Raw genomic sequence first — 19,355 nt, forward strand, 5'->3', positions numbered from 1 at the left:
TATTTTCTAGAAGACCCCTATTTTTTTGGTTTATTGTAGTACTAAGCACACACTTAATTTGTTGATAAATCAGTGGTTACCAATCTGTTAGTACAGTAGCATCACTGTAGGTAGACTGTATAACTGAATCGTAGATATTCTGCTCAACAAATCATGTAATTTACGAATATCCATGGTATCTCTGATCAATTTCAAATGATATTTTGAATATTTTTCTTTTTTTATTTCAAAGTCACATAAAAGACAAGTCTCGCTCACATATTTCAAAAAGGTTAAAAAGGAAAAAAATAAAATAAAGGGCAACAGTGAAGTAACTAGGTTGGGGGATGCACCTGCGCCCACTCAGTGCTCGCTATAACGTAAAGAAAAAGCCACTTTCCTCAAAACATAGCTGACTGGAGAGAAGGAAAAGCCAAGCCTATAGCGGCACCTTCTGGCCGTGGCGTGATTTCAGTGTTGCAGGAACACAGGTTATGTACGTACTTATCTCCTTTACAATGAAGGTAAGTGTTTACAGTAAGAGAAGTGAAGACATTTTGTTCACTCCTGATGAAGAGTTTAGAGTATCCCAAGTTCATGTCTTCTTAACCTGGACACAGTAGGGTCTCCTGCAAGATGCCTCCTTTGCCATAACTGCCCATAGATTCAACTCAAGCCTCAGTGTCTTGGCAACTGTCCTCTTCATACTGACCACCCCAAAAATAGAAGAAAAGCCAGAAGGAAGTAGCCGATTGGTCTGAATACCATCAGATGGAAGAAAAAAACCTGCAAAACAAGAGAGAAAAAAAACCAAAAAAATGTAATAAGCATTTGCTTTAGAAGTGTATATGATTTTCTTTAATTTGCTATATTGTATCAGATCTTTTTTTATTGAAGGGTATTGTATGGGTATGGTGAGGGCTGGTGCCCTGCAGTTTCACCATTCATTTTAAGAGCCACAATCACAGAGATTATGCCAGAAGGTCTGTTAAGATCAGATCTCCCTGCCATCATGCCGACAGAGGGGCCGGTCAGGTAAGCTATACACACTTACCGATTGATCACTCAACGTGTCAGCACTGACATCACAACTGGGCAGGTATTTGAATTTGTCCGCCCAACTGAGATGTCAATCAGCGGCGCTCCCTGCAGCAAGTGTACGGTTGTTCGGCTAACTGCCCGTACACACAGCAAGATGCGCCAATATATCCGCAGATAAATCGTCCATCTGCTGTGCTGCAGAGCAGATGCGATATGACTGTTATTATTATTACATTTTATTCATAGGGCGCCGCAAGAGGTCCGCAGCGCCGTACATACAGTAAAGGGTACACAGGACATTACATTACAATACAGTAACCAAATTATAAACAGAGCACAAGTAACAATTAGCATCACAATTCTCCATACACAATACAGCTGGGAAGGTGAAGGCTGTCTTAGAAGTGCTAGAGAAAAGAGCTGTGAGACAGTGGGGAGGAGGACCCTGCTTCTAGGAGCTTACAATCTAGGTCGTTCACAGACATATTCGGGGAATGAACCCGCTGACCTGCTCTCAATATATCGGCCTTTCGATTGAACGGCCGATATACCGCCCAGTGTGTATCCAGCTTTAAGGTTAAGAGGACTAGTTCTGCAGATCTGAGCCATGCACTAGGAAAAAAAATAATATCTACATCTCTGCCATCAATGGAGGAAAACTATTGAACCTCCGCCATCAAAACCATTAACCAGCAGTGGCAAACCCTAATTTCCTAAGCTTGCACTCTGGTATTTGTGGCTGAATATGATGGAAGGGATCCCATATACTGGACCTGATTGAGAGGTGGACGCAGTCCGAGCATGTGTCCCGATAGTTACCTTCGAAAGCCGCAGTTCGAATTTGGATGTAGAGAAAGGCCATTTCAGTGGCCATTCCTGGGTAGTAAATGAGGTGACTAGCTAGACATGCAGGCAGTGTTGGACTGGTGCGTGAAGGGCCCACTGGGGGAATCAGTGGTAGGGGCCCATGCTTAAGGGATGTGATCATCCAACAGAAGAGGTGTGGCCAGCCACCACATACGTATGGCTAACCATTAGGCATATCTTGGTGTAGTTTCTATAGAAGGGAACCAAGTCCCATGTTGATCAGTGGTCCTGCTCTACCTGGTAACTGACTGTGTAATAGAGTAACAATCTTTAATTTCAGGTCTGAAACTTGACACCTAGAAGAGGGGGATGGGGCCCACTGGGGATTTTCCCTGTACCCCTGTGGGCCAGTCCAACCCAGTGCGCAGGTGGGTTACAGCCAACGACTGCAGCTTTTTCCACAGTTCCACTGATTTTGGCGCCCGTGTTCAGATGGAGATTTTGCGTCTCAATAGGGCTGGTGCAAAGTTCGATGGTGCACCCAATGGTGCATCTTAATATGCAAATCGGCTGCGGTATAAAGGAACAGTGAGGCAGTGTTAAAAGAAGCAGTCACGGCTGCATTAGCTGCTGCTATAATGAGAGCTAAAGGGACTGCTTGATGGCCACCAATTGGGTTATCAGCCCCTGTAGCCTTCCTGAGTAGTTTCACCTTTCATCCCAGATGGCCCCAGCCCCACAGCTGTTCCACAACCCCCTTCATCACACTCTGGTAAAACATTCACAATGTTGGAACAGCTGCAAAATGTGTCATCGCGTCCCTGCATTGCAGGCTCTGCAGCTAGAGATCTATCGGATCATTATAGGGCATGTTGGTAAATGTGGTCAGAGGATAATGACAGAGATTACCTCTATTAGCTTGTGTCTACAATTATCTCCTGACACCACAAACAGGCCCCAATCCCGCTGTCAGTGTGTAGCCACATTGAGTAATCACCCCTAGCACCGTGCGGGAAGATGTGGCTGTTAGACAGGCCCCAAACCAAGCATTAAACAGAAATTAGAATATTCATATATTTGTACAGAAATCATTTATCTGAGATGTTGGTCTGCAATTCAGGGTTCTGGCTTAATTCCGTTTGTGTTCCTCATCAGTTTGCTTTATCGGCCTGTCAGAGTCATTATCCCGGATTTATATACTGCCAGGGCCTGTTGATTGTATAAGTTGTGTCTGTGTCAAGGAGGGAATCATTACTGAGGGCTGCTCAGAATGTATTACACAGTGGATTAGTGTTAACAAAACCCAGATCTATTAAGCAAGCTGCCTCCAGAGGAGCTCATTAACCCTACGTTGTCCATGGCGGCACTGAGAGGTCATTCATCAATTTCTAACCTGTTGCTTCCCACAGAAAACACGGCATGCAGAGGAGTAATAGGTAAGTCTTGCAGAGGTGCTTGTCATCCGGCGGCGTAATCTTTGTGATATTCCTCATTTATACAATTGTATAAACATTATAGTGCTGCTCTACTCAGATGGAACTACCTAAAGCCCTAAAAGGACATAACGTTACTTGTTCAGTGTGTTTGTTTTCCCCTGCAGTCCCCCCATATTGAGCGCCGGCTGCTAACATGGAGGAGCGGCTGCCGGGTGCCGTTGCTCCATGTCAGTAATTATTTGGTGGTGTACCACTATGCTATGATGTTACAGCGTGGCACCACCACACTCCCTGCCTGATAGAGAAGATGATATCCGAGGCAGTGGCGGAATTCCCAAGGGGCAATGGAAGCGTTGGCTTATGGGCGCTGAGGGGGGAGGGGCTGTGCACTACAGGCAGTGCGCGGCAGTGACGTGCGGTGAGGTCAATTGCTGGGGAGGCAGACATGGAGATGGGTCTGAGTGCTGGGAGCCTGTCTCACCCCCTACTCACTGTAATTCTCCCCTAACTACACAAGCCTTCCGTCCATGTGACTGTCCCACCTGTCCCAGTTACCTTAATATTACGGTTTGTGCCCACCATATTGTAAGGTGGAAGCTGCATACAGAATACTGCAGGGACTGAGCTGTGGGGAAATAGACAAACCGCGTCAGTTAGTACGGAGAGTAGCAATTTATCGCTCTTCCCGACAGCTATATTTTTGTCTCCTCTATTTTAACAGTACACAGATTAATAATGTACAACCTCACTCACACGTAGGGAAAGATACCTCTCCCACCACTCAGAGTAAATGCTGCTCTAATAGTGTACTGTAATGTACAATAGGAATTGTGCTAGAATTCAAATAAGTGGGGGGGTGGTGAGCGGCAGCGCTGAGCGTCCTACAGGGCACTCTGCGCTGCCAACTCAATGTAAAAGCTGCTTGGTGCAGCCCGGGAATAGTAAGTTCCCGGGTGGCACCATTCAGACATAAGCAGGGTAATTTCCCGGGACTTAAGTCCCGGGAAATTCCCTGGTCGATTGAAGTGTCGGCTACCCGGGAATGTGTTCCCGGGTAGGTACCTTTCAGACATACGCGGCAACCCGGGAATTTGGCTGAGGCAGGCCAAATTCACGGGATTCTCGGTATGTCTGAAAAGGGTATTATTGGTGGCGTACCACTATGCTATGATGTTACAGGCATCACCACACTCCCTGCCTGATAGAGAAGATGGCATCCGAGGCATTGGCGGAATTCCCAAGGGGCAATGGAAGTGTTGGATTATGGGTGCTTAGGGGGGAGGGGCTGTGCACTACAGGCAGTGCGCGGCAGTGACGTGCGGTGAGGTCAATTGCTGGGGAGGCACACATGGAGATGGGTCTGAGTGCTGGGAGCCTGTCTCATCCCCTACTCACTGTAACTCTCCCCTCACTACACAAGCCTTCCGTCCATGTGACTGTCCCACCTGTCCCAGTTACCTTAATATTACGGTTTATTAGGAATTGTGCTAGGATTCAAATAAGCCTAAAAAAAATAAATGAAGCTACAGTACCTAGCAAAACACAAACACAATAAACATATTAAATAAAATGTGTGTGTATATATATATATATTAATATATATATATATATAGTATATACACTTTGCCTACTCTCCCACAAGGGCTCCTGCAAATCGGGTGACGCTCTCGGTCGCCTGGAAAGGAGGCCAAGTCTACCCCAGCCGCGGTCGCCCACTTCCCCAGTAAAGTGGGCGTTACAGGTGACCGATGATGTGACACACACACGTGCTTCCACATGGTCGCCACACAGTTACTGCCCCCATTGCCCGTGTGGGCACGTATGGTCCAGTGCATGCGCAGTCAGTGATTTCCTTTTATAGCACATGTGTAGTGATGTGCAAATACCCACGAGATCCGTCCACGTTCCCGCTGGTGCGAGATTCAGCATCAGGCCCACTGTGTTTTATTATGTAATGGTTAATTATAATATGATCACATTGTATGGTTTGTTGTTATAATAATTATTTGTACTATGTATTGTTGGTCACTTGTTTCAGTTGTCCCAGGAACACTGAGCATTTATAGAGAGTGTTGTTTCTTTGTACACATTAAAGTCACAAATGTTACCTTGTGGCTTTCCCACAGTAATAACGTGGTTCCTGTCACCACCAGTCACCAGCGGAATGGATTACACATCCCCAACAATGGGCAAAAAAGACAAATGTGCTAGTAAAAATGTTTAGGAGCTCCGATTGCATCTGTTACACTGTATTGGCTCAGGAGCACCCAGCATGTCCGGGCCTGTCCTGCCTCCGGGCCAGACACTGATCCTGCTCTCTGCTCTGCCTGTAACTGCTGATTAGTCAACATTCCTGAGTAAATACCTCTGTATCCCAGCAGATTCTGCCCTATGTTGCTATGCGCTGTCTAACCTGACTAGCTATTTAGGGACATTTTCTCCAAAAATTGATGTAAACAACTATAAATATTCACTTAATATTAGGGGTGTGCACCGGCCACTTTTCGTGTTTTGGTTTTGGATCTGGATCTTTCTTCGTGTTTTGGATCTGGATTGGTTTTGCCAAAACCACCCTTCCGTGTTTTGGGTTCTGGGTTTTGTGTTTTGGATCTGTATTTTTTTTTTAAAAAGCATAAAAACAGCTAAAATCACAGAATTTGTAGGTTTTTCTGCTCCTATGCTATTATTAACCTCAATAACCTTAATTTCCACTCATTTCCAGTCTATTCTGAACACCTCACACCTCACAATAGTGTTTTTATGTCCAAAAGGTTGCACCGAGGTAGCTGGATGACTATGCTAAGCGACACGAGTGGGCGGCACAAACACGTGACCCATCTAGGCGTGAAACTGCAGTGGCAGACAGGATGGCAGTTTGAAAAACTAGGCCCCAAACTGTACATAATGCAAAGAAAAAAAAGAGGTGCAAGATGGAATTGTCCTTGGGCCCTCCCACCCACCCTTATGTTGTATAAACAGGACATGCACACTTTAACAAACCAATCATTTCAGCGCCAGGGTCTGCCACACAACTGTGGATGAAATGATTGGTTCGTTTGGGCCCCCACAAAACAAGCTGGCAATTAATCTGGCCCTGCACAAACTGGCTCTACGGAGGCAAGATGTCATCCTCATCCTCCTCATCCACCGATTCCTCACCCTCTGCAGTGTGAACATCCTCATCCTCACAGAGTATTAATTCGTCCCCGCTGGAACCACAGGTCCCTCTGTACATTCTGGAGGCTGGTCTCCCTGGAAGAGTTGATAATTCATTTTATGAACATCATCTTCTCCACATTTTGTGGAAGCAACCTCCTACGCCTTTCGCTGACAAGGTTCCCGGCTGCACTAAACACTCTTTCGGAGTACACACTGGAGGGGGGGCAACTCAGGTAAAATAGAGCCAGTTTGTACAGGGACCTCCAAATTGCTTCTTTTTCCTGCCAGTACAGGTACGGACTGTCTGACATGCCTACTTGGATGCTGTCACCGATGTAATCCTTTAACAGACAGACGCACGCTTGTCGCTGCTGCTTTGAGGATGCAAGTGCGGCTACAGCCCACACAATTCACAAAGACAGAAAAAAAAAAAAGAATATTTTTATTGTTTGTGGAGCGCACTTTGAGGGTTACACCACCCTTTAACAGACAGACGCACGCTTGTCGCTGCTGCTTTGAGGATGCAAGTGCGGCTACAGCCCACACAATTCACAAAGACAGAAAGAAGAAGAAGATTTTTATTGTTTGTGTAGCACACTTTGAGGGTGTCACCACCCTTTAACAGACAGACGCATGCTTGTCGCTGCTGCTTTAAGGATGCAGGTGCGGCTACAGCCCACACATTTCACAAAGACCAAAAAAAAAAGAACAATATTTTTATTGTTTGTGTAGCACACTTTTAGGGTGTCACCACACTTTAACAGACAGACGCACGCTTGTCGCTGCTGCTTTGAGGACAGTATCATATGCAATGACAGTAGACTTGTCATAAATAGTTGGCACGTCCTTCAGTCCGGACCAGATGTCCAAACCAGCCCTTGACTTATGACACAGGCGCACGCTTGGCGCTGCTACTATGTTGATGCACGTGCGGCTACATCGCACACAAGTCACAAACACATTAAAAAAATAGTTTTTTATTTTTTGGAGCACTTTGAGGGTTACACCACCCTTTAACAGACAGACGCACACTTGTCGCTGCTACTTTGAGGATGCAAGTGCGGCTACAGCCCACACAATTCACAAAGACAGAAAAAAAAAGAAGAATATTTTTATTGTTTGTGTAGCACACTTTGAGGGTGTCACCACCCTTTAACAGACAGACGCACGCTTGTCGCTGCTGCTTTAAGGATGCAGGTGCGGCTACAGCCCACACATTTCACAAAGACAGAAAAAAAAAGAACAATATTTTTATTGTTTGTGTAGCACACTTTGAGGGTGTCACCACCCTTTAACAGACAGACGCACGCTTGTCGCTGCTGCTTTGAGGATGCAGGTGGAATCTAGACGGGATTTGGAACCGGGGACACACTACCTCCATCAATTGTCTAAATCCCACTGCACTAATGGTGGATACCGGACGCACGTCTAACACCAACATAGCAGTCAAGGCCTCAGTTATACGTTTTGCTTCAGGATGACTGCTGTCGTACTTCATCCTCATCGCTAGGGACTGTTGGAGGGTCAATTGTTTAGTAAAAGTAGTGATGTTCCTACTTCCTCTCTGGGATGATGAACAACTCCCAGCAGCAGCAATAGCACTAGGAGGAAGTGGTTCTTGATCTTTCCCTATTTTATTTTTATCGGAGAAAGTTTGGTCCTCCATTTATGTTATATTGATATATACGTGCGGCTAAAGCGCACACAAACACAGAAAATATTTTTTTATTTTTGCTGGAGAGTAGTGCACTTTGTGGGTTACACCACCCTTTAAGAAATGAGCCAGCCGGCTCTTTACTTATGGGACACAGGCGCACGCTTGGCACTACTTTGTTGATGCACGTGCGGCTACTGCGCACACAATTCACAAACACAGAAAATTATTTTTTTTTGGTTTGGACTGGAGTGTACTTTGGGGGTTACAGCACCCTTTAACGGTCAAGCCAGCCGGCCCTTTACTTATGACACAGGCGCACGCTTGGCACTACTTTGTTGATGCACGAGCGGCTACTGCGCACACAATTCACAAACACAGAAAATATTTTTTTTTTGGTTTGGACTGGAGTGTACTTTGGGGGTTACAGCACCCTTTAATGGTCAAGCCAGCCGGCCCTTTACTTATGACACAGGCGCACGCTTGGCACTACTTTGTTGATGCACGTGCGGCTACTGCGCACACAATTCACAAACACAGAAAATTATTTTTTTTTTGGTTTGGACTGGAGTGTACTTTGGGAGTTACAGCACCCTTTAATGGTCAAGCCAGCCGACCCTTTACTTATGACACAGGCGCACGCTTGGCACTACTTTGTTGATGCACGTGCGGCTACTGCGCACACAATTCACAAACACAGAAAATATATATTTTTTTGGTTTGGACTGGAGTGTACTTTGGGGGTTACAGCACCCTTTAACGGTCAAGCCAGCCGGCCCTTTACTTATGACACAGGCGCACGCTTGGCACTACTTTGTTGATGCACGTGCGGCTACTGCGCACACAATTCACAAACACAGAAAATATATTTTTTTTTGGTTTGGGCTGGAGTGTACTTTGGGGGTTACAGCACCCTTTAACGGTCAAGCCAGCCGGCCCTTTACTTATGACACAGGCGCACGCTTGGCACTACTTTGTTGATGCACGTGCGGCTACTGCGCACACAATTCACAAACACAGAAAATAAATTTTTTTTTGGTTTGGACTGGAGTGTACTTTGGGGGTTACAGCACCCTTTAACGGTCAAGCCAGCCGGCCCTTTACTTATGACACAGGCGCACGCTTGGCACTACTTTGTTGATGCACGTGCGGCTACTGCGCACACAATTCACAAACACACAAAAAATATTATTTTTTTAGCACTTGGGGGGAGCACCCCTGATGGACAGAGCACCCCCTGGACAACACTACAGCACCCCTTTAGGACTGGGACACTGCACAGGACTTTGGAGTGGACACAGCCCCTATGGAGAACTGACTGCACAACACAGTCCAACCAGCCCCTATGGACTTTGAAGTAGTGGACACAGCCCCTATTAACAACAGCAGCACAGCACAACACAGCCAGCCCCTATGGACTTTGAAGTAGTGGACAACAGCAGCACAGCACAGCACATTACTCTGCACTACACTACACTACACTACACAGCCCAGCCAGCCCTAACTCCCACCCTCCCTCTTCACTGTCCACAGCCGAGTGAGAAAATGGCGCCGACGCGGGTACCTTATATAGGTTCCAAAACCCGCGAGACTCGAAGGCGGGATGATGACGTTTTGCCTCGATTTCAGATCCGAGTCAGGCGGGAAAAGTCGAGCCTGACTCGGATCTGCCTCGGATCGGGGGGGCTCGGGGGGGGTTCGGATTTCAGAAATCCGAACCCGCTCACCCCTACTTAATATGGATGTGTTCTCATACACTGTTGCTCAAATTGCGGCAAAAAGCCCCTCTCGGCGTGCCAGGTCCTGGGCGACTTGGCTGCGCAGATAATTTTTCTCGCTAAAAATGTGCGTCTTATTTGCGAAAACTACTTTGCTAAATTACACTGATTAATTTGATGTGCGACATTTCTACATCTGTGTGCAACCGTGTCTCAAACTGTGTAAGAAGTGCCACGATGCACTTCTGCGACTTTCATGAGTGTTTAATTCCTGTGTAGTTAAAAGTTGCAGCTCAGCGTCTCTGGTCATACTTGCCTACTTTTTTCATCCCCTCTCTGGGCTTTGCTGTTGGCTCATACTTACCAACTTTGATTAAGGGGTCTATTTACTAAGCAGTGTTAGGAGACATAGTGAAAAGTGATAAGGTGCCAGCCAATCAGCTCCCAACTGTCATTTTTCAAACACAGCCTGTGAGATGGCAGTTGGGAGCTGATTGGCTGGCACCTTATCACTTTTCACTCTGTCTCCTAACACTGCTTAGTCAATAGACCCCTAAATCCTTTCCAAGAGCAGCCTGCTGCAGGTCGGTCCAGGGGGCGGGGCCGGACTGTTCGATATAATTAGGCCCTGCCCCTTTCCCGGGAAAGTCCTCAATTCGCCGGTCTATGAGGGAGCGGAGCTAAACAATGCAATTTGCATCATTTAGCTCCTCCCCTTCCCTACGGACCTGCAAATTTCCATTAAATCTCCCCATCCTGCCCGCTTCACTAGGAAGTGGGCAGGTTGTGGGAGATCTGCCTACACTTCTGGGAGTGCAGGGGGTTACCCGAAATATCGGGAGCCTCCCAAGACTTCTGGGAGTGTAGGCAAGTATGTGTTGGCTACTTCCTGGGGCTGGCCTGGGCTTTTACGTCATTAGGCCCGGCACCATCATAGTACATTCAAATACCTTGTGTGTAATCAGAGGTATCAGTGGTCCTTATACTTTTTTAGCCCTGTGTGCCCTGCAATAGAAATTGACATTTCGCAGTCACTTGTCCCCCCTGCGACGAGGCCTTTTGATTTTGCATTGTACAGTTTTGTATATTAGAAGGGTGGGGGGGATTTTGATATAGTAACTAGGAGATGTATAGTTGTGCAAATGTGCCAATCCTCGCAAACGGTAGCTATCAATATTCCATAACATTGCAATTCCATTAAAAAAAAAACATATATACTGTATATTTTGCCAGCAGACAGCTAAGAGTTTTATTAAGAAAGGAGTAAACGTCAACCATTTTGTCATGGCAACAGATCTTTATTACATGAGCTGCTGGAAAGTAACTGTTAATAAAGTGTACAAGTACAGACAATGGAGTCAGCCATTTTATGGACTGAATAATTATTATTATCATCACCAAAATGTATAAGATTGCACACTATCACCTAACTCACAAGGGGAATGATGCACTCCGTGCTTCATGTCTCAGGGGGACATGTATCAAGCTTTCCATAGAGTGGAAAAGTGAACGAGTGGGGACGTTGCCTATAGCAACCAATCAGCTTTGACCTATCATTTTATAGAATCTACTTGATAAATGCTAGCTAGCAGCTGATTGGTTACTATAGGCAACTTCACCATTTGCCCACTTCTACACTCTTTAGAGTTCTTGGTACGTCTTCCCCTCATCCATGTTGTTGCTAGTTCATAGTGGATCAATAGGCTGAATACTGGCTCAGTACACAAAATGGCTGACTCTGCTGTGTTTAGACCTCAGGCCAACATAAATATCAGGGGTTTTAGACAAATGGAACCAATATAAAGCAGAGTCTTATGGCAACATATCGTGGGCTGCATCTTTGTAGATAGAGCAGTAAAGGATTTAGTGCACCATTTATGTCACCATAATAAAATGATTACATTGTGTTCCAGAAACAGGTGTTAGGCAACCATGGATAAGATGGAGACCAGAGACAACACTGTGTAGGGTACTGAAAAGAGTCTGTTGCTATGGAGATAGAATATTGCCCTGTCGTCATTACGCAGAAATTCAGCTCCCTCCCGGAAGGAGGGAGCTGAATGTCGGCAAGTATGGGTAAGAGCTGTTATTGCTCTTTCAATTTAGACAGACTTTATAAGTTTATATGGCACATTCATCATTACCATTCAAGTGAACATCTGATGGAAGGCAGATAACCATATCTTACACTTTAAAAAGGAAAAAGCACTAAGACCAACTAAAATGTTGATGGCCACCATTTTATTATTTGTTTACAAGGTGATTCAATTATGTGTGTTGTGTGCGATGACGTGCCGCTGTAATAACGGCATGGAAATGCCAGTAACAGCAGCACTTGGTGTAAAAAAAAGTCCCCATATCTGTTAGAAAGGAGTCGGAGTCAGTACACTGATCCAGCTTAGTCTTCCCCCCAGAAAATTTTTCCAGCCGGGTGGCATCAACAAGTAGCCGGGTGGGGGAGTTCGCAATAATAAAATGTTTTAAACCCTGACCTTATAATGATTTAAACTTGAAATAACATTTTATATATTACTTCTCCTCTTCTCATTAAAGGCCCCGTTGTTGGATTATGAAAAAGCTGCAAAGTCTGTAGGATCTGGTCCTTTTTATATAGCTCCCAGATACTATCCCCGCTTGCAGGGTTCCAAAGTGCCGGGTGGTAGGCTGCTTCTTGCCGGGTGGTGCACCCGCAAAAAAGAGCCTGGGGAGAACACTGCAGCTATTAGCAAGGATAGGTGGCAGAATACTAACAAGTGTACAGTATTCACTAACATAGATGATGGCACAAACCAATCATATGCCACCGTATAGGGCAGCGGTACACAGCCCAGATATGTGGGGAGATAACTGCATGCTGGAGGGTCCCATATCAGAGCCGTAACTAGACTTTTTGGTGCCCTGTGCCAGAAAAAGCATTGGCGCCCCCCTCATTTTTCAAAGGGACATAATGCACCCAAAAAAGGGCCATGGCTTCAAGGGGAAGGGCCAGGGAAGAGATAGGAGAGGCCAGGAGATGCTGGGGGTGAAATAAGAGGAAGCTACAAGCAAGAATGATAATAAACAGAAATTTGATAGGCCCAAACAGCGCCCCCTGACCTGTGGTGCCCTGTGTGATGGCACCGGCCGCACTACCCTAGCTACGGCCCTGTCCCATACTATACTTTATTTTACTATAAGAAGGGGACACATCAACAGATATTGGAGATACAGTATCAGCTGCAGCCCCTTTCTGAAGATTCGCAGAAGCAGCCCCCTGCGAAAATGTCCATTTTACCAAGCTGAAAAGGTTAGTGGTACAGAGCTTGCCCCTGAAAGCTAAGGCCATTTGTGTTGGCGTCTGCTGTTGTAGGTCCGAAACCAGAATTAAAGTGGTTGATTTACCTATTACTTTACACTCTGGTATAGGCTGTAATCGAAGCCCAACCCTCAGCATCTGCCCCATGATATAGTGCCTTGGGGAAAAAAATGATATGCGTCAGTTAGGGGAACTGAGCCCTAATTTTAATAAATAGGCCCCTAAATCTCTAACTTTTAGGGTTTGTAAATAAGTTTTATAGTAGATGAACATGCATGAATAATATCTTTTTTTTCTTAAAGCCTATTAGATTACTGCTTTTTGCTTATTTAAACCCACCTCATCCTAATATTAATGGTTCCTTTGTAAGTGTTCTGCATAGAAATGAAAGCATTCTTAGTACTGCACTTCCACAGCAATGGATCCCAAACCTTTTAATGCGAAATAAAATCAGGTTCCTACTCTTTCTTGCCTATCAGTGGTAATGTGGCACTTTTTGCCATCCTACAAGCACCTTGGCAGGGAGTGGCGACGTTGATTTTGCTAAGTAGAAAAATAAACCACAACTCTCTGCTAACAAAACCCCTCAGATAAGGAGAGTTTTGAACCTGCAGAGAAGAGTTGGTGCACTTGAGTTTTTATTGGGGCAGCGCCTCTGAGTGAATCTGCTGCAAAATAAATTAACAGACTTGAAAACAGCAGCTCATTGTTTATGAAATGCACCAAACAGTTAAAGCCAAAACCCCAATATCCACGGCCTACAAGCAGGGGCGCAGAGAGGGAGGGCGGCTGGTACCAATTACCCGGGTCCGTGCTTGTTGGAGGGGCCCTAGTCCGCCGCCTCCCTTCCCCTCGCCTTCAATTACCTGTCAGCGGCAGCAGCATTTCTTCCCAGCCCAGCACATGCTGCTTTACTTTTTGTTGTAAGAGGTATGACCATACCTGCGTGATTAGACCACGCCCCTACAGTACCTGTGCCCGGCACCACTCTCTACGGCTTTGCCTACAAGCATCAATCCTAACTGCATCAACTGAAGGCAATGGGGCTGATTCTCAATCAGACGTAGCTGTGCCCATGTGTGCGCCTTTTGCTGTATTCCCGCCTGCGACCTTATGCTAATACCGGGACAAGCCCTTCCCTGGTGTACAGCCGTGCATCTGAACGTGCAAGGGCTGAGACGCCCACTATCTGTGTATTTACATGCTAAAATACAGCTTGGTGCATCTTTAGACACAACCATCGGTCACACCGTTGAACCTTGCACCATCCCCATGCTGGGTGCAAATTCTCCATCAGAGTGTGGCCTCCAATGTGCAAAATAGTGCATCTGAGATCGCAACCACTTCCGTCACACGCCCATAAGACGGATAATTTCTGTGACATGCTAAGCTAAATGATAGGATCACTCTGGGCTCTTCTATAATCACTCTAGCCCTAGATACTAGTCAGGACAGGGCATACAAGTTCAGATATTGATTTGGGTTGACTTTCTTTTTGCTGTCAGGTCACTGGCTCGCAGTCCGGAATATATTGCACAATTTATTGGGGCCATACTTTGGGTACAGTATGGGACCTTTAGAGCTACAGTTCTTCTAGCTACTGTGAATTATTTTGTCAGTGGTCTGATTTGCCTCTTTCTTTTTTATTGCTTTTAGGTTTTCAGATGCCCAAACCCCACACGTACGAGCACTGTATGTGTGACTTGCTAACGGCAACACTAGGAATTGGGTTGTAATTGGCCTAGGAGATTGGGTTGTATTAGCATAGGAGCAGCAGCGGCTCCTACCCTCTTACCTGAGGGGGTTGCTTCTGATCCTGGCCCCTGCACAATGAATGTCAGGCACCGAGACTTGCGCATAACACTAGACCAGCTTCTTGGGGCTGCTACCAAGAGAAGCCTTGTAGGGATGCCCGAAAGGCAGAGCAGCGGCTTCCACTGGAAGCCACACTCTGCTTATAGCAGCCCAGACTGGCAATTCCAGGGGGAGGAGAAACCTCCCCCTGGGGCTGCCTGTCCTGTGCGTGACTGGCAGGTGGCGCTTCCAATAGGAAGCCACCTCCAGTCACAGTGTAGCCTGTGCAGTTACGGACTGCACTGGCTGACTGAAGTGGCGGATTTTACTGGGGAGGCTGCAGCCTCACAGCCCCTCACAGCCACTGCATAGGAGTTTATTTTATATTCACTTGTGTTCTCTACTTCTGAAAATTCTATCACAGTGAAATCATAAATGATGGTGATAAATGTCTTATCTGTCCCATGTCTTATGATGGACTGTATTCCCCATTAGGTAATTTTAGATCTAACCAAACTGCATTGGTGTATGAGCACAAAAAGACAATTGACCAGCGCAATATGATGTTGGTTGATAAGAGGATCTGTCATTGTTTGACCGCGTTAACAGTACCCCCATAGGGTACATTTTGTTTATTTAATTTGTTCTATAAACTTAATTACAAGTCGATCTAAGAATTTACAATTATTTTAGTTTAAATTTCTGTAAAAAAAAATTAATTAATTAAAAAGAAAAAAACATTAACCAAGGCTTTTTGACACTAAGGTTGATTTTAACATCCGTGACAAAGTGCCAGAACCTTGTAGAAAATGGCTTAATGGCATGAAACAATACCCAGAAGCCACTGGTTTTAGTCACCTTGGCAACCAACGTTGACATGGAATTTGAGAAAAACCTTGAAAAAAAAACCCAAACAATGGAGATAAAACATGGTGCAGGTTTCAAAACCTTTGTCATGAGAAGCACACTGAGGCAGCGCAACCCGTCCTGTAGTCTTGTGATCCGGTTTGGCCTGACTTTCTGTTCCCTATCAATTATGTAAAATAAATCTCCAAAGCTCAAGCCGTAATTGTGAAATCGCATGTGAGAGGGAAAATTATTCAAATACCACTGACGGGAGATGCTGCCCTTTAGCTGATTGAGCAATGCTAAGCCTACAGAACAAAGCCCCGCAACGCTAACCCCACTGACGGGGATAAACAGCACAGTGGATTAAAACAGATTACTGTATCTCATGCTAAGAACTCAATTGCAAGTACATAACAACATACTTTGCACCACTCTCACATACCACAGCTCTCATTTCATTGACACTGCAGCTACTGACATTCAAATGCAGCACCAATATTAGAGTGAAAGAAAAAAGTTTTCTTCTGTACGCTAGGCTTGTCTAGACTTGCCAAAAAAAATGTATAACTAAAAAGAAAAATATATTTGTCCAAATCGAAGCATTACAAGCATATACTTAATATATTAATCCACCCAAAATGGAAAATTAAGGCTCACATTTATCATCGAGTGATATTCTTGTTATCACTCGTTACTAATCATAAATGATGCTCCAACCAATCAGCTCCTAACTGTCATTTTTCGAACACATGACAGTTAGGAGCTGATTGGTTGGAGCACCATTTAAGATTAGTAGCGAGTGATAACAAGAATATCACTCGATGATAAATGAGACCCTATATTTTAAATGGAGTTTCGTAATGTAAATATTAATTATGTACACTACTTACCTGTCACCCAGTCTGGAGAGTCACCCCATGCCCGCCAGGGTCCAGGGAAGGCTTCCTCACTAACGCCTGTACAGAGAAGCTCGCTCCAGCGAAAGCAAAGACAGCGTCGCGGAACGCAGAAGACATTGTGCTACCCGCCAGATGGAGTAACACCTTTGTTTTTGGTTATATTCTTGTAACAGTTGCTCTCAGTGAAACAGAAAAATGCAGACAAATGGCACTAATTTTTTTTTTTTTTTTTTTTTTTGGGGGGGGGATAGGGGGTACCGCAAAATAGTAATTCCATTTTGTTAGTACTAATGTTTGAAACCACTTCATTAAAGTGTTGTAAATGTTTTTAGTTAGCATTGTAAATGTGCTATGAAATACATAAATCGAAACCTATGATCTATATAACTGCCCATGACTTACCGTAGAACTCTTTTATTTCAACAATGGCTCAATCATGGACCCCAGCTTCTTAAACGGTCCCCTGAATCCCGGGCCTGGTTTTCCTTGCGCTCTCTGAGCTCTTGCACGGCTCTACTGTTCTGGAAGCCCACCAAGGCCAGGGTGATTTCTGCATTCCAACGGCTGCGTTCCCTGCAGCGAAAGTCTATCTCCCGTCCTTCCATTGTGACCAGGGTGAAGTAGACCCGCTCCCCTTTCCTCTCCACGCACTCCAGCTTGGCCAGAGAATCGAAGCGGAGGACTTTGGCCTTCCCACGCTTCCGAGAGTCTGCGTACAAATGCAAAGCCTCGGCGGTCAGCACACACCTTCTCTTCTTCCATAGCTGAAGAAAGCTGTCGCTGCGCTTCTCCAGGTCGCCCTCTTTAATCGCCACAGACGAGGCCATCCCAGACCGATTCATCAGTCCCTATGTCCGAGACCTTCTGTTTAGATCTAACAACTCTCTTCTGTAAAAAACTGACTTGGGTACGTCATATGTTCCAAAAAGAATTAACAAAAAGAAAATCCAAATTTTGAAGCCTCGACTTAATACTGTGTTACGCCCATCTTAGAACTTGGTCATCTGGTCATAAAATAATAAAAAAATAAGTTTTGGGGTTTTTTTCAATAAAAATAAATAAAATTGTCACCACTAGTTGAAGTTGATTGGACTTTTCTTTTGCAGACGTCTTTTCTGAACTGAACACTGATCTTTAAAGTAGTTCTGTTGCAGATGATATCCCTCTTTTCCCAAGCCTATTCTTCGTCACTGTTTTTGAAAGGACAGTGGCAGTGGATGGGCTGTACAGTGTTCCAGTGACAGTATCACAGGGAACCATTCATATGACAGTCCAGGAGTGCAGTGAATGTAGTTTTCAGATCTTCCTTTTCCAAGGCAAACTGAGGAACTGTTTGTGTACACCGAGAGGAGGCTGTATGCATGCAGGATGGACCTGGGACTCCTCTCTCCCCATGAATGCCCCAGGCTTTTGGGAGGAACTGAACACTCGTTAGGTAGACGCTCTCACTAATGCAGCTGCAAGAATCACTCTGCCCAGTCTAATAAGATGACTGTAGCTATTCCCTGACTGAGAGAGAATGCTGGCTCCTCCTTTCTGGAAGGCACAGGCTGCAGGAAAAAAAAATACAGAGGATTAACTCTATTAGAGCCTATTGACAAGAAGTCTTAGCATAGGCCATGAAACAGATCAGTGTATAAGCAGTTATCTGTAGAGGTGGGAGATACTATTGATGGAGAAATACATGTGTGTAGGTAATGGTTTTAAATTCATTCTAATGACTTTGTGCATCAGGATTAATGTGAAAAGGGTGAATGAACCTACATAAGTTTATTGACATTCCTATAAAATCATGTGTAAAGAAAACAAGTGTAATCTGAATGCGTCGCTTGCATGGCGTTCACACATTAAAATGTACGGGGCAAGCAGTGGGGGCAGTTATTGTGTACCCCAGTTCTGATCCAATATAGATGAGAATGAAGAGTACAAGGTGCTGTCAGTGTCACTGGTTCAGCCTACAAAGCACAGATTGCGCAGTGTAAAATATTCTTGTGCCCCTCCATATGGGCATAGGTGCTGAGATCTTATCCAGGATTCTCCCTTATATTTTGTCAGAGTAGGGGACTAAGAATGAAATAAACACAGCGCACTGTCATTTCCACATAAGGACATGTATATTTGTATCTTCTGTATATGTGTATATACTACCGTTCAAAAGTTTGGGGTCACTTATACCCCTTTTCCACCAAAATTCCGGGTCTGACCCGGAGTTGGAACAGGGTTCCTATCCGGATCAGACCCGGAATTTAGCCGGCGCCGCTCACACCGCAGTCAGGTCTGCATAGACCCGGCTTTTCCGGCGTGAAAGTAGACACTTGGAGATGACGTCATCTCCAAGCGCCACTGAAGCCAGACCAATCGGCCGGCTTGCAGTGCACTGCAGGTCATCAAGACCCGGAGTGCGCCGTACACACAGCAGGGTTTCACGGGTTACTCCCATGTTAAACCCTGCTATTTACCCGGGTTGGATTGCCAGGTCACTCGACCTGGCGATCCAGCCCTCACCCCTTATACACCAAGGAGCTGCCCGGGTTAACCCAGCAATAACCCGGGTTTTAGCTCCGGTGTAAAAGGGGTATTAGATATGTTCTTATTTTTTTTATGAAAAGCACTGTTTTTTTTTCAATGAAGATAACATTAAACTAATCAGAAATACACTCTATAAATTGTTAATGTGGTAAATGACTATACTAGCTGCAAACGTCTGGTTTTTAAAGGAATATC

The 19,355-nt window shown here is 45.2% G+C and overlaps 1 protein-coding gene across 1 annotated transcript; it reads right to left on the reverse strand.

Annotated features, from left to right (window-relative positions):
- Positions 1-222: 222 nt before the first annotated feature.
- On the reverse strand, positions 223-18,124 carry LOC148535473 (pleckstrin homology-like domain family A member 2). Its single transcript, XM_088462650.1, has 2 exons — positions 17,034-18,124; positions 223-765 (listed from the first exon to the last, which is right to left on the reverse strand). The coding sequence occupies exon 1, from the start codon at positions 17,471-17,473 to the stop codon at positions 17,066-17,068; it is 408 nt and encodes a 135-aa protein (XP_088318776.1). The 5' UTR covers positions 17,474-18,124; the 3' UTR covers positions 223-765; positions 17,034-17,065.
- Positions 18,125-19,355: the final 1,231 nt, after the last annotated feature.

The sequence above is a fragment of the Taudactylus pleione genome, unplaced genomic scaffold (genome assembly GCF_031769625.1).
Source record: "Taudactylus pleione unplaced genomic scaffold, aTauple2 ptg000051l, whole genome shotgun sequence".
Lineage (NCBI taxonomy): Eukaryota > Metazoa > Chordata > Amphibia > Anura > Myobatrachidae > Taudactylus > Taudactylus pleione.

Coding starts and splice junctions, on each gene's coding strand:
- LOC148535473 (XM_088462650.1), bottom strand. CDS start 17,473: ATGAATCGGTCTGGGATGGCCTCGTCTGTGGCGATTAAAGAGGGCGAC.